The sequence below is a fragment of the Nicotiana sylvestris genome, chromosome 8 (genome assembly GCF_000393655.2).
Source record: "Nicotiana sylvestris chromosome 8, ASM39365v2, whole genome shotgun sequence".
Classification (NCBI taxonomy): Eukaryota; Viridiplantae; Streptophyta; class Magnoliopsida; order Solanales; family Solanaceae; genus Nicotiana; species Nicotiana sylvestris.
Genome location: NC_091064.1, coordinates 71,571,593 through 71,599,323, shown reverse-complemented (window position 1 = coordinate 71,599,323; position 27,731 = coordinate 71,571,593). Strand labels below are relative to the sequence as shown.

The 27,731-nt window shown below is 37.7% G+C and overlaps 1 protein-coding gene across 1 annotated transcript; it reads left to right on the top strand.

The window, feature by feature from the left end:
• Window positions 1-4,732: 4,732 nt before the first annotated feature.
• On the top strand, window positions 4,733-21,040 carry LOC104249557 (probable UDP-3-O-acyl-N-acetylglucosamine deacetylase 1, mitochondrial). The gene is made up of 5 exons (XM_070155696.1): window positions 4,733-4,832; window positions 4,922-5,230; window positions 6,767-6,973; window positions 7,450-7,551; window positions 20,728-21,040. The coding sequence occupies exons 1-5, from the start codon at window positions 4,788-4,790 to the stop codon at window positions 20,872-20,874; spliced, it is 810 nt and encodes a 269-aa protein (XP_070011797.1). The 5' UTR covers window positions 4,733-4,787; the 3' UTR covers window positions 20,875-21,040.
• The last annotated feature ends 6,691 nt before the right edge of the window (window positions 21,041-27,731 follow it).

Sequence of the window (27,731 nt, the reverse complement as noted above, 5' to 3'; positions counted from 1 at the left end):
ATATCCCGACAAGGGAATCAACAATAAGTATAAATACATCCCGGCAAGGGAATCAACAATAAGAATTAAATATGTCCCGACAAGGGAATCAGCTATAACCAAACTTGTACCAATAATTAACCTCACAATTGAACCTCAACTAGAGCCAATGCTAAAAATAACGAAATACCAAGAAAATAATCATAAATTTTGCTCAACATGGATAATCAACAATTTAGACAATTTTAGTACTTATTAAGAAATATGACAATTACAATTTAAGACTCACGGCATGCTTGACACCGACGTATAGATACTCGTCACCACACCTATATGTCATATACTATACTAGCACATAGCAAATAAGGCACAATACCTATTCACTCAAGCTAAGGTTAGACCAAACACTTACCTCGATGCCACGAACACAATTCAAGCCTCAACTATCACTTTACCTCTTGTTTCCACCACCAATTCGCTTGTATCTATCCATAATTTACTTAACGATATTAATAAATGCTAAATGAATCAATTCTAATGCATGAAAATAGGTTTTATAAAAATTTCCCCAAAAAGTCAAAAATCGACCCCGGACCCACATGGGTCAAAACCCGAGGTTCGAACCAAAACCCGAATACTCATTCGTCCACGAACCCAAATATATAATTTGTTTTGAAATCGGACCTCAAGTCGAGGTTCAAATTCCCAAAAATTGAAAATCTTAAGTTCTACCCAAAACACCCAATTTCCCCCCTGAAAACCCTTGATTTTGAGTTGAAATCATGTGAAAAGATGTTATAGATTAAAGAAAATGGGTTAGAAATGACTTACAATCGATTTGGTGAAGAACTTTTCTTTAGAAAATCGCCCAAGAGAGCTTAGGTTTTGAGAAAGTTTGAAAAATGAAGAATTTTCGACTAAGTTATGATTTACACAGGCGCATATATCGCATTTGCGATGGGATGTTCGCAAATGCGAACTCGCAATTGCGGCCAAAGCTTAGCAATTGCGAAGGATGGCCTATCTTTGCTTTCTTCGCAAATGCGAACAATGTTCGCAATTGCGGTGCCTGTCAAGGTCGCATTTGCGACATAAGCTTCGCAAATGCGAAGGTTCCCTATCCAACCCAGTCTTCACAAATGCGATGGGTGTTCGCAAATGCGAGCTCGCAATTGCGAAGCCTGCAAGACCTGCAATATACCAACAGTTTTTCTAAGTTCAATTTCACTCCGCGGTCTATCCAAAACTCACCCGAGCCCTCGGGGCTCCAAACCAAACATGCACCCTAACCTAAAAACATCCTACGGACTTGCGCGCACGATCAAATGATCAAAATAACATCAATAACTATGAATTAAACCTCAAATTCATGAAATCTCTCAAGAACATCAAAATCTCCTAATTCTCAAATAAAGGTCCGATTTATACCAAACGAACTCTGATTCTTACCAAACTTCACATATTCAACTTAATTATTATTTCAAACTTGTACCGAGCTCCGGAACCAAGATACGAGCCTGATAACATCAAGAATTACATCAATTCACTTCTAAAAACCTTTATAATTTCCAGAAAATAATTTTTCTTAAAAATTCATTTCTCGGGCTTGGGACCTCGGAATTCGATTTCGGGCATATGCCCAAGTCCCAAATTTTACTACGGACCCTACGAGACCGTCGGATCACGGGTCCGGGTCCGCTTGCCAAGAATGTTGGCCAAAGTCAACTCTAATCAATTTTAAAAGCCAATTCCCTTATTTTTCTTAGATTTCACATAAAAACTTTCCGAAAACGCGTCCGGACTGCACACACATATCGAGGTGAGACAAAAAGAGACTTTTAGGGGCTCGAAACACAAAATTGACTCAAAAATCAACACAACAGTTGTCACGGGACGGACCAAGTCACAATCCCTACGGGTGCACGCCCACATGCCCGTCACCTTGCATGTGCGTCACCTTATTTATCAAAATAGTACGAAATTCCGGGGTTTCATACCCTCAGATCTAGATTTACAATCGTTACTTACCTCGAACCAGAAGAAAATCTACTCCGCAATGCCCTTGCCTCTCGACTCGGCCTCAAATCATTCCGAATCTATCCAAAATAAGAATCATAACATCAATACAAGACAAAGGGACAAATCCCACACGAAAATTATCAAATTAAACTCAAAATTCCCAAATTGGTCAAACTCGACCCCCGGCCCATGTCTCGAAATTCGATAAAAATCACAAATCCTTATCCTCCCACGAGTCTATACATACCAAAATCATCAGAATCGGACCCCAAATGGCCTCTCAAATCCCCAATTTAAACTCTCTAATTTCAAGCCCTAATTTCCCAAATTTTCACCCCTAATCTCTTCAATTTCCATGTTAATCAACTAAAATTCACCATAGATATGTGTATTAAGTTCAAAAATCTTACCTCAACAAGAACTCCTTGATTTCCTCTTCAAAACCCTCTAAAAGCTCCAATCTCGTCTCAAAAATGGTGGAAATAGGTAAAAAATTTGCGAAGGGATGCTTATATAGTTTCTGCCCAGGCATTTCCGCACCTGCGGTCAACTTAACCGCATATGCGATTTTTCATTAATTCCTCAAAAGCCGCACCTGCGACCCATGTCGCGCACCTACGGGCTCGTAGATGCGGTCCAGCCTTCCGCTCCGGCAATCACTGCCGCTCCTGCGATCTCCTTTCGCTTCTGCGGCTCGCACCTGCGGTCTCTAATCCGCAAGTGCGGTTATGACAGAAGCAACAACTGAAGCTGCTTAATTTCAAGACCAAACTTTCCAACAAACTTCCGAATTCATCCAGATGCCCCCGAGACCTCAACCAAAAATACGAACAAGTCACATATCATTATTCAAACTCATACCAACCCTCGGAATACTCAAAACAATATCGAAACACCAAATCACCCTCGGATTCAAGCTTAAGGATTTCAAAACTTCCCAATTCCGCAACCGATCCAAAAACCTATCAAACCTCATCCGAATGACCTGAAATTTTGCACACACGTCACAAATGACACAACAGACCTACTTCAATTTTGTAATTCTATTCCGACCCCGATATCAAAATTTTCACTGCCGACCAAAAAATGCCAAATATCTAATTTCGCCTTTCAAGCCTAAATCTACCATGGACATCCAAATTGCATTCCGAACACGCTCCTAAGTCCAAAATCACCTAACGAAGCTATCCGAACCATCAGAATTCACATCCGAGAACTTCTACACATAAGTCAACATCCGGTTGGCTTTTCCAACCTAAGCTTTCAAATATTAGACTAAGTGTCTCATTTCACTCCATGACCGTTTTGAACATAGAACAACCAACACGATACGATGAAATACAGCTGAACAACATATAAAGAAGCAGAAACAGGGAGAACGGGACTGTAACTCATGAAACGACCGACCGGACCGTTACAAAAATATTATTTGAGTAGAAAAGCAGTTCAAAAATAATATAATAATATATTATTGTGGGGATTTTTTTTCAATTTCAACGCTTTATTCAGTCCGTTTAACATTACTTTTATTTTTTTGGTATTGAATATTATATGGAGGATTCTTGTGAAATTGATTTTTATTAAACCTTCCTATATATTTTTAATAAGAATTTAATAGACAATATTGTATTAATTTTAAAATCTTAAATATTAAAAAATTAATATAGAAGTTATTGTCGTCCAAAAAATAAGTTATTACAAGTATGTCCTTTCCATATGGGTTCTTATGTTTAATATTTTTGGGTTATTTTCGTCCATCAATATTATATTCTTGCTTTTATGATAATATACTCTTCTTTTTCTAAATGAATTTGGACAATATAATACGTTTTCAAATTAAATTAATAATAGAAATTTTTTAAGAAGTATATCCTAAAAGTAATAGGATTACATGACCAAAAATATGTCATCCCGGAAGTAACTATACTAATAGAAAATCTAAGATGTTCCTAAAGGTATTAGGTTTACATGCTAATAAAGGTATTAGGTTTAGATGCTAACATGTAGTATTATATATATATGCCGATAAGTAATTATACTAATAGGATTCTTAAAGGTATTCATGTAAGATTCTTAACATGTAGTATTATGTCATAAAACTAATAGGATTACAATGCGAATGTCTAGAATTCCGATTATGTCATTTTATTGTGAGTTATTATGCTTAATATTAAAAGGTTATATTTGTAATCCAACATTTTTATTCATGTTTTTATAATAATATAGATATAGATATAGATAGATAAATAGCTAGATAGCTAGATATAGATAGATAGATTAGGTCGGACTCGCTTTTGGACTACCATCATAATTGGGTCAAATTCTTGCTGTTTAGATTGCCGCTGCCGTTTAGACTGAATACAAAAAGAAGCGAATCAAATACGCCGTGCCTATACTAATAGAAAATCTAATATGTTCCTAAAGGTATTAGATTTACATGCTAACATGTAGTATTATATATTTATACCCAAAAATAATTATACTAATAAGATTCCTAAAGATAATTTATGTAGGATTCCTAATGTGTAGTATTATGTCCTAAAACTAATATGATTACAAGATTAATGTGTAGAATTCCAATTATGTCCTTTAATATGAGTTATTATACTTAATATTAAAATATTATTTTTGTAATCCAATATTTTATTCATGCTTTTATAATAATAAAAATAAATAATAATAATAATGTAGAATATAGATAAATATAGATTCTCTTTGAAGACATTTAAGGTTTGACTGGTTTATTCCCTTCGCTTGAAGAAGACATTTCCTTGACCTAACAATCTGTAATGACATTCGTTCGCAACTCGTCAACCCTCATCTCTTGGATTTCCGTACACACACTAATTCACTCTCTTTTTCTCTCTACATAGACACACACACACAAGACTGTTAACTGACAAATTAAATTCATTTTTTACAGACTGGTAAGCTCCAGCAAACAGTAGCCAACTGTGTAGAAGTCACCGGAATCGGTCTCCACTCCGGCAAAGTATCCACCGTTAGAATCTGCCCGGAGCTTGCCGGCGAGGGTAGGTACTTTGAACTCGGTTCAAAGGTCATTCAGGCATCCATTGACTTCGCCAAGGAGTCTCCACTGTGCACCACGCTGTGTAAAGATGGCCACTCTATTAGTACCGTTGAGCACTTGCTTTCCGCTTTGGAAGCCACCGGCGTCGATAATTGCCGTCTCGAAGTGGAAACCTCTGATCCTCATCATCCCTCCTTTGAGGTACTCCCATTCCATTCTTATCGCACTTTCAAGTGTAGTCCTAATTTGACTCAGTACTCACAATCAGGGTGGCTCAACGGAATTGGTGGCCTAAAGCCAGATTAGAGACCTTTTTTTTTCTTTAAAACAAAAACTTCCTATATATTTTTCTTTGAAGTTTATTTATCTAGCTTTTTGAAATATAAAATTATTAAGTAATAATTTTGTTTATAATTAACTTTTTGTGATAATTTTTTCAATTAGTAATATGTATAGATAATCCATTTAATTTATCTTGAGATATTGTTGATCTTAATTAAGATTTTATTAATTTTAATTTAAAAAAAGAATTCCGTATATGCAACTAGTATAAAAATTATTAATATTATTCTTTTGAAAAGAATCAAGTCCTCTTATATGATTAAGTATATCGTTTAGAGTATTACCTTCTGATTATACTATTTTTCTTAACAGTTTTAGTTTGAAATATAAGTCTAAATCGTCAATATCAATGGACTATTTTTGGGGCCTAAAGCCTTTGCTTTACTTGCCTTACCCTAAGCCGGTACTGCACATAAGGCTAGTTCAACAAGCAATATTTGTGGAATCCCTTACTCATATCAGTACATAAATTCCTCCAATTTCAACTGTGTCAAGTCAAAATAGAACTATAACATTTGGAATTAACGAAGTAATAATTAATTAGGATAATAATGCATTCTCCCTTTAGGGTGGAGTCTCCAATTTGTTTAACTTGGCTACCAAATTTGAGGCAAAGATCTCTGAAAGGAGAGGAGAAATAGGTGCTTCCAAACAAGTAGCTTCATAACCCTAAAATACACAATGTCTACATCTATTAGATTTTGTGTGCAAAGTGAAAGATGTATATATATATACATACTTTTTTTTGGTCTTCCTTGACTTCCTCCTAAGCTCATCGGGGCCTCGTATATTTTTTTGTAACCTCACTGTACATAGTCTGCACTTTTATGGTGCTTCTTCTATTTTAATGAGATTCTTGATTTACTTATAAGAATATTGAGTTCAGTTGTTTAAGTCTAAGTACATTAACAATGGTTTGATGATCAGCTTTCCTAATTTTGACCACCAAAGTCAATGTGGATAGTACTACAACAACAACAACAACTACCCAGTATAATCCCATATGTGGGGTCTGGGGAGGGTAGGATGTACACAGCCTTACCCCTACCCTTACCCCTACCCTTACCCCTACCCTGAAAGGGCAGAGAGACGGTTTCGGATAGACCCTCGGCTAAAGAAGGTGAGAGAAGCCCTGATAGCAAGTAATAGCAAGACAAAATAATTAGAAAACTAAATCGAAGATAGCAACAAAGAATATGAAAGGGATACCGATAACAAAGAATAATTTGTGCTTTTGACTTATTCATTTTTTTTTCTTTGGTGGTAATTTTAGCAATTAATTATGGAAATTATGGTGTTCAAAAATCTTTATTTGACTAGATGAATGGCAGTGTCAAAAACAATATTGGATTAGCAGTAAAATAATTAATTGTTGAACTAAACAAACTGAGACAGGTTCCTATTCTGGATGGGTCAGCAAGAGAATGGGTAGAAGCAATTGAAGAAGCTGGGCTGAAGGCATCTTTAGATCGTAGTGGTAAAAGCCGTGAGAAATTGGCTCGTGTTCTTACAGAACCTATTACTGCATGGAGGAACGATTCTTTTATAGCTGCATTCCCTTATTCAAAGGTCAAGATTACCTATGGCATTGACTTTCTACAGGTAATTTCATTAGATTGTCTGCTGTGCTATTCTTCTTCTCAGTTAGGTAAAATAAGGAAAAAGTTAAGTGTAACGGATGGTAATGAAGTAAATGACATTGTTTTTGTGCACATCAATAGACCATGGTATGGATACTTCATGCATCTAACTGATAGCAGTGATTGCCTGACATAGGGCAAGTTTTTTTTTGTTGCTAAAATCCCTTAATTGAATTCGTACTCTTGGCTGTCATATCTGTGCTAAACTTGTTTATCTGATGAGCGGCAATTGATTGTGTAGCAAATAGCTTGATGGTCAAAACCACTATAAATTAGCTCTGGGGCATGGGTGATGTAGTATTTTGTTTCAAAAATCAAAATTTGAAAGGAGATATGAGGCTTTTTTTTTTCTGGCTAAGAAATATGACATGTTGAGCTACCAAGATTAGGCAAATGTTTTTGATAGAAAGGTCTACTAAATGAATGCATTTGGCGTAGGCACCTGAAATTGGCTGCCAGTGGTTCTCTTCAACCTGTCCGGATAAAGATTTCTTTGCCAAAGAACTAGCTTCTGCTAGAACCTTTTGCATTTATGAGCAGGTAACTTCCAATCTTCTGATTCAAAATGTTATTTCAGCTCTCCTTTTTGCTTTTCTGAATTAGAACATTAATATGATATTACAATCTAGCTTTGGCAACAAGCACTTTCTTATACTTTATCCACCATGAACCTATTTTGATATGCCATCTTTGGACTAGGCGAACAAATGGAATGTTTGCTCAGCGCGTAATTTTACATTAGTACTTAGTCAAGGAAATTACCAAAGTAGTCATGAAAGATTATTTTTGATAAATATGTTCCATCATGGTTTAAATCTGAACTTTTAAATGAATTTGAATCTGTTAAATATGTGATAGCACTGATGGTAACACAATGGTTGGGAATCCTGACGAGCGCAAAACTGGCGCATATAAATTGAAACTCATTAGTCAAAGATAGTATAGTGAAATATCGCCTCCATAGGGGTTGGATTTAGATAATTCAAATAATTTCTGGGTTAATGCTATTTAGGATGTTCAACACTTTGATTTGGGATGATTATGAACTATAATTAACTAGCTAAAATTAAAGCATTAATAATTGATCACAGAGAACTAGAGAGTAGTAAACTTGGGTTGTCATCACTGCGAGAAATAAGGGTCATGACATGATATGTGTACGATTGCTGTCCTAGATTTGACACAGTTAAAGGTTTTATTGATTCTCACGCATTCAACATGTTATTATCTTATTATTCTGATTCAGACTCCTCTATTGATTAAATTTGAACCGCTCAAATAAGCTAATGTGAAGTGCGGTGAAACTTGCAAGAATCTATTGGTAGGAATGGTGTAAGAGAAACTTCTCGCGAATATTTCTCAATCTTGTTGTTGTTGTAATTCAAACGGTAGATCACGAAGCTCTTTCGATTAGGTTAAAGAACTATGGACTACCAAAACAAATTAAAGCATATGCTGCAAAAAATATTCAATAAAGTGTTCCTCTTTATGTTAAACAAGATAACGAATAAAATCACAACTAAGATTAAAGCTCCACCATCATATTCAAGCAATTAAATAATAATCAAACCCATAAACAACAACCAAATTACCAAATCATGTCAAACCCTTAGGTAATCTACTCCATAGATATGGAGAAAGTCATCACAATAGAGTTAAAGAATAAGAAAATATTAATCCAATGCTACAATCCAAACTCGCGTATTGAATTGGTGGAAGGATGATGAAATCTTGTGTTTGAAGCCTCCGATGCTCTCCAATAGCTCCCTAGGTCAAAATTCCCTTAAAAATGTGGTTCTAGTGTATTTATACTGTGTAGAGATAACCTACGACCGAAATCTATATCTATATATGTTATATTAAAAGCACGAAGGCCCTTAACACAATGTCGTTCGCCTTTTTTTTACCCCTTAAACATATTTTTCATTGGATAAAAGTGTAAAATAAAAAACTTTCCTACTATTTAGGAGTTCAAAATCATCTAAGTTTTGTCTAATATAAATTCGGTGTTCAATATTTTTCTAGGTTTTATTAGTGAAACGGCTGAAAATAACATCTAAAAGTGCAAAAGAAAATATGGAAAAGAATAGTGAATGATATTTGTACTCAATAATAGTGTAATACACATGGGGAGCATATTTACAATAGCGGGGTTCTCATGAGTTAATATACGCCACATGGGCAATCAAAATGGTATTAATTTTATTTTGAACAAAAATAGAAAGAATAATAGGACCTTTGCGAAGTTTAGGTGTAAAACATAAGTAGGAGAATCCTTCTTTAATTAATATTCCTAATAACAAGAGTGTAAAAACGGCCTGTTCATATCCCAGTTTGTTGGGGAAGTCAAAACTCTTGTAGGTTAAAAAGGAAAAAAGAATACGACAATTAATAGAAAACTTATTATTTAATATCCCTATTAAAGAGGTCAAAATTTCCATAGTTAAAAATGGAAAAAACCTAGTTTTCATATACAACGTTGATTTTGGGAATCATACCAGTTGAATCAAATGGAAACCAAAATTTGATTAACGTTCGTTTTGGGAATCATACCAGTTGAAAAAGGAAGTTGAAGATGAAACCCAGTTTTCGTATACAACGTTGTACATCATTATACAATATCATACAACATTATAATATGTATATAATTTTGTACATTTGGTATGAAAATACTATTATACAACATTGATCTTTCTGTTCACGATTTTTGTTCCACTCCCTCGTTTGAAGTAATTTCCTATTTCGCCATAGTAATTCTAGTTTTGTTGCATGTTTTTGGTTTTTTGTTTTGTTGTGTTTCCGTTTTGCTTTTGTTTTGCATACATTTTATTTAGAGTTTTCTTTTTTCTTTTACTTTGTATCCTATATGCTTTTTGTTAACACTAGTTTTACTTTTTTGTGTCAGTGAAATACTGGTATACATCATTATACATTCCATATACAAATTTATACAAAGTTATACATGTATTGCTCATGTCCAGCTAAAACTGAAATTTAAAATTTTTGTGCGTTTTCTTACTTTCTTGAACAATCTATGTAGAAATTGACTTTCCTTGTTGATTTTTCTGCCAAATTACGAACTTGCAGCAATTTTTTTAATATTTGCGTTTGATTTATGCTATTTGGAACTTGGGAAAGTAGAGAATTTAAGGTGTTCGAGTTGTATGATGTATGATTTTGCATTTTTGTAGTTGGAATAGTGATGTATATGAACTTTGGGAAGAATAATGGAATTTTCACGCTTAAAGATATATGCAGAATAAATAAAAAGAAACATGCTCTTTTTGTAGCCGTGGGCTATTATCTTTGGGCTATAGATTTGCAAAATTATGATTGGGTTATTATGTTGCAATGTATGTGTATGAGTTGTGCTTATGTTTAATTCTCTCTAAAATAAACGTAAAAGTGAAAATTCAGTTAAATATATGTATATATAATAGTAGTAGTAATAATAATGAAAGTAGTAGTAGTAATAATAATAATAATAATAATAATAATAATAAGTCTAAATCTTCTTCACAACTAGTTCAAGTAACTGATTCTACAATTAAATTTTAAGCTAATACGCGAAATTATGTAAAATGACCAAAATGCCCCTCGGTCCCACGTCTCGGAATCGGGTGAAATTTACATTTTCAGAAACTTCGTACTCTCACGAGTCTACATAACAAGAATACTGAAATCGGAGTCCAAATGACCCCTCAAATCCTCAATTAAAGGCCTATTAAACTCAAGCCCTAATTACCCATTTTTCCCAGATTTCTCACCACTAATTAGGTCTTTAATCACATAAAAACGAGTTATGAAGTCAAGGATGTTACCTCCAAGCGATTCACCTTTGTTTTCCTTAAAATCTCTCTCAAAAGCTTCAAATCCGGATGAAAATGGTGAAAGAATCCCTTAAATTCGCGAAGGCAACTATTTATATGTTCTGCGCAGCGATTTCCGCATTTGCGGCCCTGGGACCGCATCTGCGGACACAACGTCGCATCTGCGACTTTCATTAAAATGCCAGCTTCCGCATCTGCGGACCTCTAACTGCAAGAGCGGTTCCGCTTCTGCGAGCCCTTCACCACATCTGCGGTTCCTGAGGAATTGACACAAAGCCGCTTCTGCGGCGCCGCATATGCGGTCCCCAAATCGCAGATGCGAAAATACCAGAAGACCAGCTGTTGCAGCAACTTCAACTCCAAAATTTCCTCCGTTAACCATCCGAATTCATTCCGAGGTCCCCGGGACCTCAAATAAAGGCATCAACATATCCTAAAACCTTATTCAAACTTGTACAAATCTTCAAAACACCTCAAACAACATCAAAACAACCAAAACACATCGGATTCAAGCCTAAGTTTCTAAAATCTTCCGAATTCCGCTTTCAATCAAAAACCCAATCAAAACACGTCCGAATGACCTGAAATTTTGCACACACATTCCAAATGACACAACGAAACTACTGCAACTCTCGGAATTCCATTCTGGCCCTCGGATCATAATCTCAACGAAACTAGGGCCAGGTCTGCTAGACCGGCCTTTGAAAGCGACCCGCGCAGGAGGCGCGCTAGAAACCGGTGGTGCATAATAGGGCTCTTGCGGTCTAGGAGGAGCTGGAGCACTACTAGCTACTTGAAGAGCTGAATGAACAGGGCGACTCATATAACCCCTACCATGACTACCTGCAGCTGGGGTACGAGCACCAGAATAATGGCCCAACTCTCGAGACCTCTTGGCCTCCCTCTCCTCTCTCTCCCTAGCATGCATACCCTCGATCCTCCCGGCAATGCTCACCACTTGTTGATAAGAAATATCCATCTCTAACTCACGAGCCATGGTAGATCTGATGTTGGGAATAAGGCCCCCAATAAACCGGCGAACCCTCTCGCTGATAGTAGAAACAAGGCTAGCGCATGCCTAGCCAAACTGGTGTAACGGACAGCATACTCTGAGACAGTCATAGCGCCATGGTGCAAATGCTCAAACTCTGCGCGCCATGCGTCCCTGAGGCTCTGAGGAACATACTCTCTCAGGAACAGATCTGAAAACTGAGTCCAAGTCAGTGAAGCAGCCTCATCTGGACTATCTAACTCATAGGTGCGCCACCACTCATAGGCGGCTCCTCAAAGCTGGATGGTAGTGAAAGAAACCCCGCTCGATCCTGAGATGCCCATGGTACGGAGAATGCGGTAACATTCATCAAGAAATCCCAGAGCATCCTCCGACGCTAGACCACTAAATACAGGGGGCTTGTACTTCTTGAACCTCTCAAGCCTCAACTGCTCATCCTCGGAAGCCGCTGCCCTGTACTCAGGCTGAACTGGCACCGCAGGCGGCACAGGAATAATCTCAGGGACCTTCTCAACATGCACTCGTTGCTCAGGAGTGCGGGCGGCGGGAGTCTGTGCTCCTCCCCCGGCCTGAGACGTAGCTGCAGCAAGGGGAAGCAACCCTGCCTGAGCCAATGTGGTGTACATGCTCATGAACTGTGCCAAAGTCTCCTGAAGAGCTGGAGTGGTAGTAGCAGTGGGCGTGTCAGGTGCTTGGACTCCGGTTGGATCCGCTGGTGGTACCTCGGCGGCAGCTCGCACAGGTGCTCTGGCTGCACCACGTGCTCGTCCTCGGCCTCTACACCGGCCCCGGCCTCTGACGGCTGCAGTAGGGGGCGCGGGTGCCTGATCGTCTCGGGTAGCACGTGTCCTCACCATATGTGAGAGAATGGAAGACAGAAGTTTAGAATTGTGATGTCAAAATACCGCACGATAAGGAAATCAAATGAAGTGGAAATTATTCCTAACAGTTACATAGCCTCTCGTAGATAAGTACAGACGTCTCCGTACCGATCAGCGAGACTCTAATAAACCGGCTTGTGATCCGTGACTCCTATGAACCTAGAGCTCTGATACCAACTTGTCACGACCCCGGTTCGCTCTTCGTGAACCATCGTGACGGCACCTAGTCTCTAAGACTAGGTAAGCCTAAACTTGCGGAAGTAAAACAATTTTAAAACAGAAGTAAGGCAATAACAGTGTTAAATGTGCCGCTCGGCATACACCATAATTATATAGATCTCAAAACCAATATCTAAATCCACGACCCGGAAACCCACGAATCACAAGCTAAGATAAGGAAATACTACATAGCTCTTACTCCGGAATTTGTCTTATAAGAACAGAAAGTACAGAAGGGATAAATACGAAAAGCAGGAATAGAAAGGGACTTCTCGGTCTGCGGACGCGGCAGATGTACCTTGAAGTCTCTAGGGCAGTCGCCTCCCTCAAGGATAGTAGGCCTGATCAGCGGTACCTGGATCTGCACATGAAAAACATGCGCAGAAGGGGTATGAGTACACCATAGCGGTACTCAGTAAGTGCCAAGCCTAACCTCGGTTGGGTAGTGACGAGGAAGGTCAGTGCCCTACTGAGGTTAAACAAATATAAAGGTCTAACAGTATAGGACAGAACAATATAAATAAGTACGACTGTAAAATAAGACATGATATACAGAACAGCAACAATTATACAGAACACGGTAAACATGGAAAGGAAATTCAGCTCAGTACCAATAGTAACAATCGGGGATCTCCCAAGATACCGTCCTGTAGTCCCATCTTTACATATCCAGTGAATCTCCCGGGATACCGTCCCGTAGTCCATCATATATATGTTCGAAGGATCTCCCGGGATCCCGTCCCGTAGTCCAACTCATAGTGCACGGGGATCTACTGGAATCCCGTGCCGTAGTCCCAAATGTAAATACCCAGTACTGGGAGAATCTACCGGGTGCATTCCCGTATTTCCTTATAACTGTGCAAGGGGATCTACCGGGAATCTAACCCGTAGTCCCAAAGTAAATGTGCAGGGAGATATACCAGGAATCTAACCCGTAGTCCCAAAGTAAACAGACAAGGGGGAGCTACCGGAATCCCACATCCGTTGTCCCAAAATAAATATACAGCAACAACAAGAAGATAAACAAAAATAGCAAAATTCAAGGCAATAAGTGATTCTAGCCTAGCATGTTGCACAGAATTCAAGTAACGCGGTTAAATCAAATGAAGCAATTAAGTCACTTAGACATGCTTTCCTAAGCTAACAACAGGCTTAATAGTGCAAGTAATAGAAACAGGAAAGGAAACATACTAGTAAGTACTTAAAGAAAACCAGATTTCCAACAATTAGCACAAGTACGCACTTGTCACCTCACGTACAAGGCATTTCAATTACCAAATATACCAATCCTAAGGGGAAGGTCTCCCACATAAGGTTAGATAAGCCACTTACCTCGAACCGACTTAAAATCAACCCAATACCACGTCTTTGCCACTAGTACTTGACTCCAAATGGCCCAAATCTATTCAATTCAATTGCATAATGTAAATAACACTTTAAATAACTGATTCTACAATTAAATTCTAAGCTAATACTCGAAATTATGTAAAATGACCAAAACGCCCCTCGGCCCACGTCTCGGAATCGGGTGAAATTTACATTTTTAGAAACCTTGTACTCTCACGAGTCTATACATAATAAGAACACTGAAATCGGAGTCCAAATGACCCCTCAAATCCTCAATTAAAAGCCTATTAAACTCAAGCCCTAATTACCCATTTTTCCTAGATTTCTCACCACTAATTAGGTCTTTAATCATATAAAAACGAGTTATGAAGTCAAGGATGTTACCTCCAAGCGATTCCCCTTTGTTTTCCTCAAAAATCTCTCTCAAAAGTTTCAAACCCAGATGAAAATGGTGAAAGAATCTCTTAAATTCGCGAAGGCAACTATTTATATGTTCTGCCCAGCGATTTCCGCATTTGCGGCCCTGGGACCGCATCTGCGGACACAACGTCGCATCTGCGACTTTCATTAAAATGCCAGCTTCCGCATCTGCGGACCTCTAACTGCAGGAGCTGTTCCGCTTCTGGGAGCCCTTCACCGCATCTGCGGTTCCTGAGGAATTGACACAAAGCCGCTTCTGCGGCGCCGCATCTGCGGTCCCCAAACCGCAGATGCAAAAATACCAGAAGACCAGCTGTTGCAGCAACTTCAACTCTAAAATTTCCTCCGTTAACCATCCGAATTCATCCCGAAGATATGAGACTGAGTGTTGGTCAGTCAAAACTTCCATGTCCAGAAGATGAAGGTGGCAGAAATGAGAATGTTAAGATGGATGTACGAGCATATCAGGATAGATAAAATTAGGAATGAAGTTATTCGGGACAAGGTGTGTGTGGCCCCTGTGTGAGCACCTAATTTTTGATCATATTTTTATTTTCACCATTTTTAATAGGTAAATATTTTTTAAGTTTAATCTAAATATTTTAGCTTTTGTTTCATCTATTATAGGTTTTACTTAAGAAAATAAAAAAAAATTAAATCACATTTCTTGTATAAGTTTTATCTTCATTTACAAAGAATATATATATGTATATGTATAGTTTAGTGCAATTTTTAAGTTAGAGACTTTCAATAAATAAATATTAAGTATGTACTAATATTTTTAGGAGTAGATTTTATTTTGTTTACTTATTTTCAAGAAAAGAAAATTAACAAAAAGAGAGCCAATAATAAATGGCCACATGGAAGATTACCTCATATCTCCTCTAACTAATTTACCCATAGAAAAGACCTCCCCAAGTCGGCACCTGCAGATAACCAACCACACACAAAAAAAGGGGGAACCCGTGAAAACAGGGGAAAAAGAACAGAGGCAGGGAAAAACCCTTCTGATGCGTTTCATAGCAAAAGCTCAGAAGCAAAAATCATAAAAAACCCATGAAAACTTCAATCTTCCCCGTAAAAATCAGCCACTGTCTGTATCACTTAAGACCCAATTAAAACAAACATAAAAAAACTCCTCCATATCCACCAACAATCCAGCCAACAACGCAACCAACAAAGCAGCAAAAAGCTAGCTACAATTAGTCTCAAAACCATCCAAAAGCATCTGAAAATACTTTCAAAATGACCCCAAAACCAGCCTCAAAACCACCCAAAACTCCAAATGCAGCAGTAAGAGAGTGAGACCCAAAGAGCTGAAACCTCTACTATAAAATCATTGGAAATGTTCAGTCCGTCAGGGTCGTCGAGGTTGCCGTTCGAATGCTCCTATCGCGGGTCTCGTTCTAGTTCTTTATCTGGGTTGTAATCGCTGGGATTCATGTATTTTGATGACGTTGGGAGCTTTATGTTTTGATATATTGAAGAAGTTTATTTGCTGAGTATAAAGGTTCACTCTCACCTTTCCTATTCGAATTTCTTAATTGCCTTTTTTTTCTAAATTCTTGTTTGTTCACGAATCTTTTCCATGTGTTTTGTTTGGGTTCTGTTAATGCATCTTTGATGAGGAATTTTTGAATGCTTCATTGTGAATGAACTTGGACAACAATAAGTTTTGGGTTTAGTTAGAATCAAAAGTTTTGGTTTTCAACTGTCCCTTTTCAGTATATTAACTATTTTTTTTGAACATAAAAGCACGGTAATATAATTATCGTGCTTTTATGTTAAAAAAATAGTTAATATACTGAAAAGGGATTTTGGCCCGGTAAGGAAATAGTTGGGGTTTGAAATTAGTTATAAACTTATTTTTATCATTTAGTTCCTCATGTGAATAATCAATGCGCTAGTGATTCAAATATCCTGTTCTTAAGTTAATTATCATTTACTTGAAGCATAAATTTTGGTTGTTAAACAAAGTGATTAAAAATAATTGTTGGTAAACATCTGTTGAATTCTTGGTACGAAATAGGCGCATAGGCCACCTGAAAGAGGCGAGCAGTGGTGTCTTGTTTGTTTGGAATTGAGAAGAATTGGGTGGACAAATTTTTTGGTTTTTGGATTAGTTTATCCCTGAATAAGCTAGCCCTCTTTCCCTAATTAATCTACTTTATCCCTTTCACAATAACTTCCATAACTCATTTGCCCTACAACAAATCTCAAAATAGTTTAAGAAAATAATTCAAAACATGCTAATTGCTTTAGGCGCGATTAATAATAAATTATTGTGACTATGGATGCGGTTCCCGCGGCATAGTCATGATACGTAACTCCAAATTCGAGTGCAAGTTTGTGTGACTTGACCGCAACTTCAATGTAATTTTAAAAATAAACATGTTGTAAATTGCAGGTGCGTTTCACGTGGCGCAATTTACGGTATATACAAGACGAGAAGTGTACGACATCGTAACTTGTTTTCTAAATAAATTCCATAATTACTTAAAAATAGATGAAAGCGGTATAAAAGCGACAAGCAGAAAAGGTTTCAAAACATGTAATAATTCAGATAATTAGGCCAATTATTAATTGTTAAGCGATCGGATAAACCCCCGAAACTCGAGAGTGCCTCTCACCTTCTTCCGGATTAACAGAATTTCTTACCTGACCTTCTATGTTCGCGGACCATAAATAGAGTCCATTTTCCTCGATTGGGATTTTAAAGTAAATCGGTGATTTGGGACACCATAACAATTATTCCAAGTGGCGACTCTAATTTAAATAAATTGTCACGACCCTAAACTAGGACCCGGTCGTGATGGCGCCTCTCGTGAAGACAAGGCTATCTGAAACTTCCGATTTTCCAATTTATTAGCAATTAAGCATTACGAAACAGTCGAAACATGATAAAATAATCCAAAGTAGCAGATAATATCATAAATATGCGGAAGAACAACCCAACATAGCCCGATACCGGGGTGTCACTAGTCACGAGCATCTATAAAACCTAATACAAGTCTGAAAAATCCACAAACTATTACAAATGTCTGCTAAGAGATGGAAATGATAAAGAGGGAGAAACACGGGACTGTGGATGACGAACAGCTACCTCGTGGACTCCGATATCTGCCGGGAGCTCTTAACTCGCACTGGCAGGATCAACAACGTCTGAATCTGCATACAGGGGTGCAGGGAGTAAAGTGAGTACTCCAACTCAGTGAGTAACAAATGTAAATAAAGACTGAAAGCAAGAAATCACATAAGGCACAAAGCATTCTATAATGAAGCAGTAATGTGACGACCCGGCCCGTCGTCACGTGATTTACTGCCCCGTTTCCCCCATTTTTATGCTTCTTCATGTTTCGTTATCGGTATTCGGTGTGTAGAGTTAAATCGGATTGGTTTTGATAGGAAATGAGATACTTAGTCTCTTTAAGGAAGACTTATTTTGGAAAAGTCAACCGCATGTTGACTATTGAGTTAGAGGGCTCGGATGTGATTTCCGGTGATTCGGTTAGCTTCGGGGGTTGATATGTGGCTTAGGAGTGTGATCGGAATTGATTTTGGAGGTCCGGAGTGGAATTAGGCTTAAATTTGCGAAGTTAGTATTTTGACGAATTCCGGTTGGTAGGTGAGATTTTGATATGGGGGGGCGAAATGGAATTCCGAGAGTTGCAGTAGCTTCGTTAGGTGATTTTGGATGTGTATGCAAAATTTCAGATCATTCGGAGGTGTTTTGGTCGGGTTTTTGATCAAATGCGTATTTCGGAAGTTTTTAAGAAATTTAGGCTTGAATCCGATGTAATTTGATGGTTTTGGTGTTGTTTGTGGTGTTTTGATGATTGGAACAAGTTTGAATGATGTTTTAGGATGGGTTGACACTTTTGGTTGAGGTCCCAGGGGCCTCGGGGTGATTTCGGATGGTCAATCGGACCAATCTTGGTTTTTGAAGTTGCAGATTTCTGCTGAGTGTTGCAGAACATTTTTGTTCTCTGCGATCGTAGGAGTGCAATTGCGATCGCATAGAAGGTTTGGGGAAGGCCGTTCTGACCTAGTTAAACTATTGATGCATGAAAAAAGGGCATAAAACAGTCTCATGTTTAATTATCTTGTTTAAGCGAAACTGGTCATAATCCTGCATGTATTTGCAACATTTAGAACAACATGCCTTTAGGTAAAATAACTTTTAACTGTTTTCAATAATCCTGGTGACTGCTGCATATTATGTTATGCCTAGGCAAGCCTTAGGTAGTAAACTTAAATAAAACCAGAACCGTCTTTGTGATTAGTGTTTAACTGTCAACGTGTTAAAATCAGTAGGCAAGCTTGATTCGGACTTCTTTTCTGAGTCATGTAATAAATCTGGTTCTGCTGCTATCACTTAGATACCATGCTTTAGAATTCTGAGTTCAAATGTGGACCTTATCTATGTTTGAGTCGTGTTGTCTATGTGCATTACTTATGGAGGTATATCTGAGCCTTCTATCTGTTTTCTGTGTTTTCCCCCTAAATGTAGTCCTATGTGTTCTTATTCGTCGCTTAGCATTTTGCCTTTAAACCTGAGGATCTGCCTAGAACCCCCCTATAGGATAGGAGTCCTAAATTCCTCCGGGATCGATAGGAAGGGATAGGTAACAGCATGCAATAGGGGTCGAGACCAACCCTCGCTTTAATTACCTTCATGGGGCGGGAAAGAGTAGATATGGACATGATGACCGGTGCATTAATACCACGTGTAGCCCCTCTTTGAGGAGTGTCATACCGGTATTGCATTGATGTGATCCATATTATAAACAAACCTAGGACACCCCTATTTACATTCACAAATGTGCTTAGATTGTAATTCTTTTAAACTCTTGCTATTCATTAATTGCTTTTCAAGCATCTGTGTTCTTAAACTTTAATCCCCTACTATTTGAGCCATACTTGTTTATTTGCTAATTGTACAAATTCACAAAAACTGTTTGGCTGGGAACCATACTAGTGGATCTTGAGAGGTGCCTAACACCTGCCCCTTAGGATAATTTCAAGCCCTTACCCAATCTCTCGTTACCAAACATAGTTATAAATGAACCCTATAGGTACCCTAGCGCACTTTAAATCGTTAGGTGGCGACTCTCTAATATGCAAAGCCCCTTTCCCAAAAGGAAAGAGTTATCCCAACCAAAATGTCATAAACCCGATTCCGTGAAGGAAAAAGGGGTGCGACAGTGACGAGTGCGTACTTGTGCTAATTATTGAAAATCCGGTTTTCATTAAGTAATTACTAGTATGTTTCCTTTCCTGTTTATGTTACTTGCAATTTAAGTCTGTTGTTAGCTTAGGAAAGCATGTCTAATTGACTTATTTGCCTTACTTGTTCAAACTGCCTTATTTGGATTACGTGCAGCATGCTAGGTTAGAAATACCTGTTTTACCTTGGTATGGAATTGAATTGAATTGTGTACTCTTCTTGTTGTTGCTGTGCATTTACTTTGGGACTACGGGACGGTATCCCGAGAGATCCCCATGTATGTTTACTTTGGGACTACGGAACGGTATTCCGGGAGATCTCCCTGCACATTTACATTGGAACTACAGGACTGCACTCGGTAGATTCCCTCTGTACAGAGTATTTAAATTTGGGACTACGGATCGGTATTCCGGGAGATCCCCTCGCATTATGAGTTGGACTACGGGACGGTAACCCGGGAGATCCACTAGTTATTTACATTTGGGACTACAGGACGATAGCCTGGGAGATCCCCGGTTGTTATCTTTGTGTTGAGTTGTATTTTCCTTCTGTGTTTACTTTGCCTTTGGAGTAGTTGTTGTTGTCCTTTATATCCTGTGTTACTTTTACTGTTGTACTCATTTATACTGCTTTATTTTATACTGTTGAACCTTATATTTTATTTAACCTCAGTAGGGCCCTGACCTTTCTCGTCACTACCCGACCGAGGTTAGGTTTGACACTTACTGAGTACCGCTGTGGTGTACTCATGCCCTTTCTGCGCATGTTTTTCATGTGCAGATCCAGGTACTTCTACTCAGACTTATCACGCTTGAGACGAGGCGCTTGAAGAGACTCCGAGGTATATCTACCGCGTCCGCAGACCGAAGAGTCCCTTTCTACTCTCCCTTTTGTATTAGCCCTTCTGTATTTTCATTTCTTTGTTAGACATTCTGGAGTTAGATGCTTGTAGACATTCAAAGGCTTGTGATCATGAGATTCCGGGTTTTGGGAAATGTATTTGTTTTTTAGAGTTGATATTGTGTATGCCGAGCGACACTTTTAAACGTTGTTTTATTTCATTATTTTGGTTTTTAATTGCTTCTTCCGCAAATTGGTGTATTTTCCGCATTTTTAGGCTTACCTAGTCGTAGAGACTAGGTGCCGTCACGATGGTTCACGGAGGGCGAACCGGGGTCGTGACAGTCCAAATGCCCACTAATTAATAAAATAACATTATAATCCCGAGATAACTAATTCCGAAATTAGTTTTACTACAATTTTACCCCAACCAAACATGGAATAAACTAATCTCAAATTTAATCTCGGGATTAATTATCCCTTATCCGTCGTACCAAACGAGCCCTCAGTATCTTTACAATTTTAATTGCATAACTTTAATTGTGTCAAAACTTTATCAATGAACTAGTTTTATTTATATAATATATTCTTTCTTTTATTTTACGAAACATGTTGTTGAATCTCATATACATTTAATAACAATTTAGAATATCTATGCAATTGCAAGTTTATTACTGTCAATATGCATTTCGTATAATTTGACACATATCTGCAATTATATTAATTATAATAATAAGTATTATTATAAAACATAAATCTTCAAGGCGAAATATTAATTATTGGCTGAATTTCTACGTGCAATTATTAAACAGATTGAATATCTACGTGCAACTATTAACGTGCAACGCACGTTCATAGAGACTAGTATAAACAAGTCCCTCGAGCTTTATCTCTGAATAGACTAATGCCAAAACATAATTTTAAATATCTAATTTTAGTTATCTACGTTAATTTGGTAGACAATTATTAATTATTGAAAACAGTAATTTCATAAACAAGACCCTCGAGTAAAGTATCACTCATAAGTATAGCCCCTCGGGCAACCCTCTCAGTCACTCATGACTCATCTCTCTTCAATCAGTACTCACACTCAACACTCCCGCTCAATAAATATCTCATTACAATAACCGTTGCGGTGTGCAGCCCGATTCGTAAATATATATAGCCGACTGCGCTCACTAGGGGTGTACAGACTCCGTAGGGGCTCCTATAGCCTAAGCGCTATATCGCTGCGGCGTGCAGCCCGATATATATATATATATATATATCGGATCCTCACCATAAGGTCCTGACCTCTCTCAATCATCAACCTCACAGCCACTCGGACATTTTAGTGAAAAATCAGGGAACTCAGTCCAAACAGTTTTCATATATTTGAAAGTAGAGTAATGAAACTGAATCAAACAATTAACAGGTAAAAATCATGACGGAGAATATACTTTCAAATTGAAACAGTGTGAGGATAGTAGTAAAAATACCCCTAAAGGTCCAAACAGTTCGACACAAGGACCCAAACATGGCATGCAGCCCAAGTTAACAAATTCATTTCTAAAACACATAGATATCATATAGAGTTTATCAAAATATGCAACTCTACAGTTGTCACGACCCGGACTTCCCACCCTCGGGAGTCGTGATGACGCCTACTAGTGAAAGCTAGGCAAGCCACTTATCTTACTCTTTTCATCTTTAATCCATTAATAATTATAATTTAACAATTATAAACAATGGAAATTAATAAGAGCAGAAGAATGAAAATTTAACAATTTAACTAATATCAATACTAATCCTTAACATATACTACCCAGAACTGGTGTCACAATCTCACGGACTGTCTAAGAAAACTACAAAATAAAGTCTGAACAAGAAAGTACATGTCTGTCTCTGAAATAGTAAAGAACAGATGAAAACCAGATAGGGAGGGGATGTCAAGGCCGGCGGACGCCTGTAGAACTACCTCAGGTCTCAAGCGCAGAGTGTAGTATCACCACAACCGGCTCCATGTGCTGGTAAGTGTCGGGCCTAACCTCAGCAAAGTAGCGACGAGGCTAGGACACAATAACCAATAACCTGTAGCTAAACAGTATCTAACAGGATAACAGTAATAAAAGTAATTCGGAAGTAATGGGGAAAGGGTAACATGCTATGGGGAAAAATACCAACATAATAAATCACAGTAATAGTAGAATAAGACAATTAAAGTACTTGAACCAAAGCAAGAAATCATAATAAACCGGCAATAAGTACACGGAATCACCCTTCGTACTTTTACTCTCATTCCTCACCAATGCAATCAAGTAATGAAAATGTGTACGACATCACCCTTCATGCTTTATCTCTCTTCCTCACCATATACTATTAGAAATGTGCACGGCATCACCTTTCGTGCTTTATCTCTCTTCCTCACCATATGCATCAATATTAATAAAATGTGCACGACATCACCTTTCGTGCTTTATCACTCTTTCCTCACCAAATGCATAAATATGAATGTGCACAACATCACCCTTCGTGCTTTATCACTCTTTCCTTATCCAAATAATAGCAACAACAATATCCCGACAAGGGAATCAACAATAAGTATAAATACATCCCGGCAAGGGAATCAACAATAAGAATTAAATATGTCCCGACAAGGGAATCAGCTATAACCAAACTTGTACCAATAATTAACCTCACAATTGAACCTCAACTAGAGCCAATGCTCAAAATAACGAAATACCAAGAAAATAATCATAAATTTTGCTCAACATGGATAATCAACAATTTAGACAATTTTAGTACTTATTAAGAAATATGACAATTACAATTTAAGACTCACGGGCATGCTTGACACCGACGTATAGATACTCGTCACCACCCCTATATGTCATATACTATACTAGCACATAGCAAATAAGGCACAATATCTATTCACTCAAGCTAAGGTTAGACCAAACACTTACCTCGATGCCACGAACACAATTCAAGCCTCAACTATCGCTTTACCTCTTGTTTCCACCACCAATTCGCTTGTATCTATCCATAATTTACTTAACGATATTAATAAATGCTAAATGAATCAATTCTAATGCATGAAAATAGGTTTTATAAAGATTTCCCCAAAAGTCAAAAATCGACCCCGGGCCCACATGGGTCAAAACCCGAGGTTCGAACCAAAACCCGAATACTCATTCGTCCAAGAACCCAAATATATAATTTGTTTTGAAATCGGACCTCAAGTCGAGGTTCAAATTCCCAAAAATTGAAAATCTTAAGTTCTACCCAAAACACCCAATTTCCCCCCTGAAAACCCTTGATTTTGAGTTGAAATCATGTGAAAAGATGTTATAGATTAAAGAAAATGGGTTAGAAATGACTTACAATCGATTTGGAGAAGAACTTTTCTTTAGAAAATCGCCCAAGAGAGTTTAGGTTTTGAGAAAGTTTGAAAAATGAAGAATTTTCGACTAAGTTATGATTTACACAGGCGCATATATCGCATTTGCGATGGGATGTTCGCAAATGCGAACTCGCAATTGCGGCCAAAGCTTAGCAATTGCGAAGGATGGCCTATCTTTGCTTTCTTCGCAAATGCGAACAATGTTCGCAATTGCGGTGCCTATCAAGGTCGCATTTGCGACATAAACTTCGCAAATGCGAAGGTTCCCTATCCAACCCAGTCTTCACAAATGCGATGGGTGTTCGCAAATGCAAGCTCGCAATTGCGAAGCCTGCAAGACCTGCAATATACCAACAGTTTTTCTAAGTTCAATTTCACTCTGCGGTCTATCCAAAACTCACCCGAGCCCTCGGGGCTCCAAACCAAACATGCACCCTAACCTAAAAACATCCTACGGACTTGCGCGCACGATCAAATGATCAAAATAACATCAATAACTATGAATTAAACCTCAAATTCATGAAATCTCTCAAGAACATCAAAATCTCCTAATTCTCAAATAAAGGTCCGATTTATACCAAACGAACTCTGATTCTTACCAAACTTCACATATTCAACTTAATTATTATTTCAAACTTGTACCGAGCTCCAGAACCAAGATACGAGCCTGATAACATCAAGATTTACATCAATTCACTTCTAAAAACCTTTATAATTTCCAGAAAATAATTTTTCTTAAAAATTCATTTCTCGGGCTTGGGACCTCGGAATTCGATTTCGGGCATATGCCCAAGTACCAAATTTTACTACGGACCCTACGAGACCGTCAGATCACGGGTCCGGGTCCGCTTGCCAAGAATGTTGGCCAAAGTCAACTCTAATCAATTTTAAAAGCCAATTCCCTTATTTTTCTTAGATTTCACATAAAAACTTTCCGAAAACGCGTCCGGACTGCACACACATATCGAGGTGAGACAAAAAGAGACTTTTAGGGGCTCGAAACACAAAATTGACTCAAAAATCAACACAACAGTTGTCACGGGACGGACCAAGTCACAATCCCTACGGGTGCACGCCCACATGCCCGTCACCTTGCATGTGCGTCACCTCATTTATCAAAATAGTACGAAATTCCGGGGTTTCATACCCTCAGATCTAGATTTACAATCGTTACTTACCTCGAACCAGAAGAAAATCTACTCCGCAATGCCCTTGCCTCTCGACTCGGCCTCAAATCATTCTGAATCTATCCAAAATAAGAATCATAACATCAATACAAGACAAAGGGACAAAGCCCACGCGAAAATTATCAAATTAAACTCAAAATTCCCAAATTGGTCAAACTCGAACCCCGGGCCCATGTCTCGAAATTCGATAAAAATCACAAATCCTTATCCTCCCACGAGTCTATACATACCAAAATCATCAGAATCGGACCCCAAATGGCCTCTCAAATCCCCAATTTAAACTTTCCAATTTCAAGCCCTAATTTCCCAAATTTTCACCCCTAATCTCTTCAATTTCCATGTTAATCAACTGAAATTCACCATAGATATGTGTATTAAGTTCAAAAATCTTACCTCAACAAGAACTCCTTGATTTCCTCTTCAAAACCCTCTAAAAGCTCCAATCCCGTCTCAAAAATGGTGGAAATAGGCAAAAATTTGCGAAGGGATGCTTATATAGTTTCTGCCCAGGCATTTCCGCACCTGCGGTCAACTTAACCGCATCTGCGATTTTTCATTAATTCCTCAAAAGCCGCACCTGCGACCCATGTCGCGCACCTATGGACTCGCAGATGCGGTCCAGCCTTCCGCTCCGGCAATCACTGCCGCTCCTGCGATCTCCTTTCGCTTCCGCGGCTCGCACCTGTGGTCTCTAATCCGCAAGTGCGGTTATGACAGAAGCAACAACTGAAGCTGCTTAATTTCAAGACCAAACTTTCCAACAAACTTCCGAATTCATCCAGATGCCCCCGAGACCTCAACCAAAAATACGAACAAGTCACATATCATTATTCAAACTCATACCAACCCTCGGAATACTCAAAACAACATCGAAACACCAAATCACCCTCGGATTCAAGCCTAAGGATTTCAAAACTTCCCAATTCCGCAACCGATCCAAAAACCTATCAAACCTCATCCGAATGACCTGAAATTTTGCACACACGTCACAAATGACACAACAGACCTACTTCAATTTTTGTAATGCTATTCCGACCCCGATATCAAAATTTTCACTGCCGACCAAAAAATGCCAAATATCTAATTTCGCCTTTCAAGCCTAAATCTACCATGGACATCCAAATTGCATTCCGAACACGCTCCTAAGTCCAAAATCACCTAACGAAGCTATCCGAACCATCAGAATTCACATCCGAGAACTTCTACACATAAGTCAACATCTGATTGGCTTTTCCAACCTAAGCTTTCAAATATTAGACTAAGTGTCTCATTTCACTCCATGACCGTTTCGAACATAGAACAACCAACACGATACGATGAAATACAGCTGAACAACATATAAAGAAGCAGAAACGGGGAGAACGGGACTGTAACTCATGAAACGACTGACCGGACCATTACAAAAATATTATTTGAGTAGAAAAGCAGTTCAAAAATAATATAATAATATATTATTGTGGGGATTTTTTTTCAATTTCAACGCTTTATTCAGTCCGTTTAACATTACTTTTATTTTTTTGGTATTGAATATTATATGGAGGATTCTTGTGAAATTGATTTTATTAAACCTTCCTATATATTTTTAATAAGAATTTAATAGACAATATTGTATTAATTTTAAAATCTTAAATATTAAAAAAATTAATATAGAAGTTATTGTCGTCCAAAAAATAAGTTATTACAAGTATGTCCTTTCCATATGGGTTCTTATGTTTAATATTTTTGGGTTATTTTCGTCCATCAATATTATATTCTTGCTTTTATGATAATATACTCTTCTTTTTCTAAATGAATTTGGACAATATAATACGTTTTCAAATTAAATTAATAATAGAAATTTTTTAAGAAGTATATCCTAAAAGTAATAGGATTACATGACCAAAAATATGTCATCCCGGAAGTAACTATACTAATAGAAAATCTAAGATGTTCCTAAAGGTATTAGGTTTACATGCTAATAAAGGTATTAGGTTTAGATGCTAACATGTAGTATTATATATATATATGCCGATAAGTAATTATACTAATAGGATTCTTAAAGGTATTCATGTAAGATTCTTAACATGTAGTATTATGTCATAAAACTAATAGGATTACAATGCGAATGTCTAGAATTCCGATTATGTCATTTTATTGTGAGTTATTATGCTTAATATTAAAAGGTTATATTTGTAATCCAACAATTTTATTCATGTTTTTATAATAATATAGATATAGATATAGATGGATAAATAGCTAGATAGCTAGATATAGATAGATACATTAGGTCGGACTCGCTTTTGGACTACCATCATAATTGGGTCAAATTCTTGCTGTTTAGATTGCCGCTGCCGTTTAGACTGAATACAAAAAGAAGCGAATCCAATACGCCGTGC

Excerpts from the sequence above, each read along its gene's own strand:
- LOC104249557 (XM_070155696.1), top strand. The coding sequence starts at position 4,788 with ATGACATTCGTTCGCAACTCGTCAACCCTCATCTCTTGGATTTCC. Across the intron at positions 4,833-4,921 it reads CCCTCATCTCTTGGATTTCC|ACTGGTAAGCTCCAGCAAAC; the intron begins GTACACACACTA and ends CATTTTTTACAG. Across the intron at positions 5,231-6,766 it reads CTCATCATCCCTCCTTTGAG|GTTCCTATTCTGGATGGGTC; the intron begins GTACTCCCATTC and ends AAACTGAGACAG.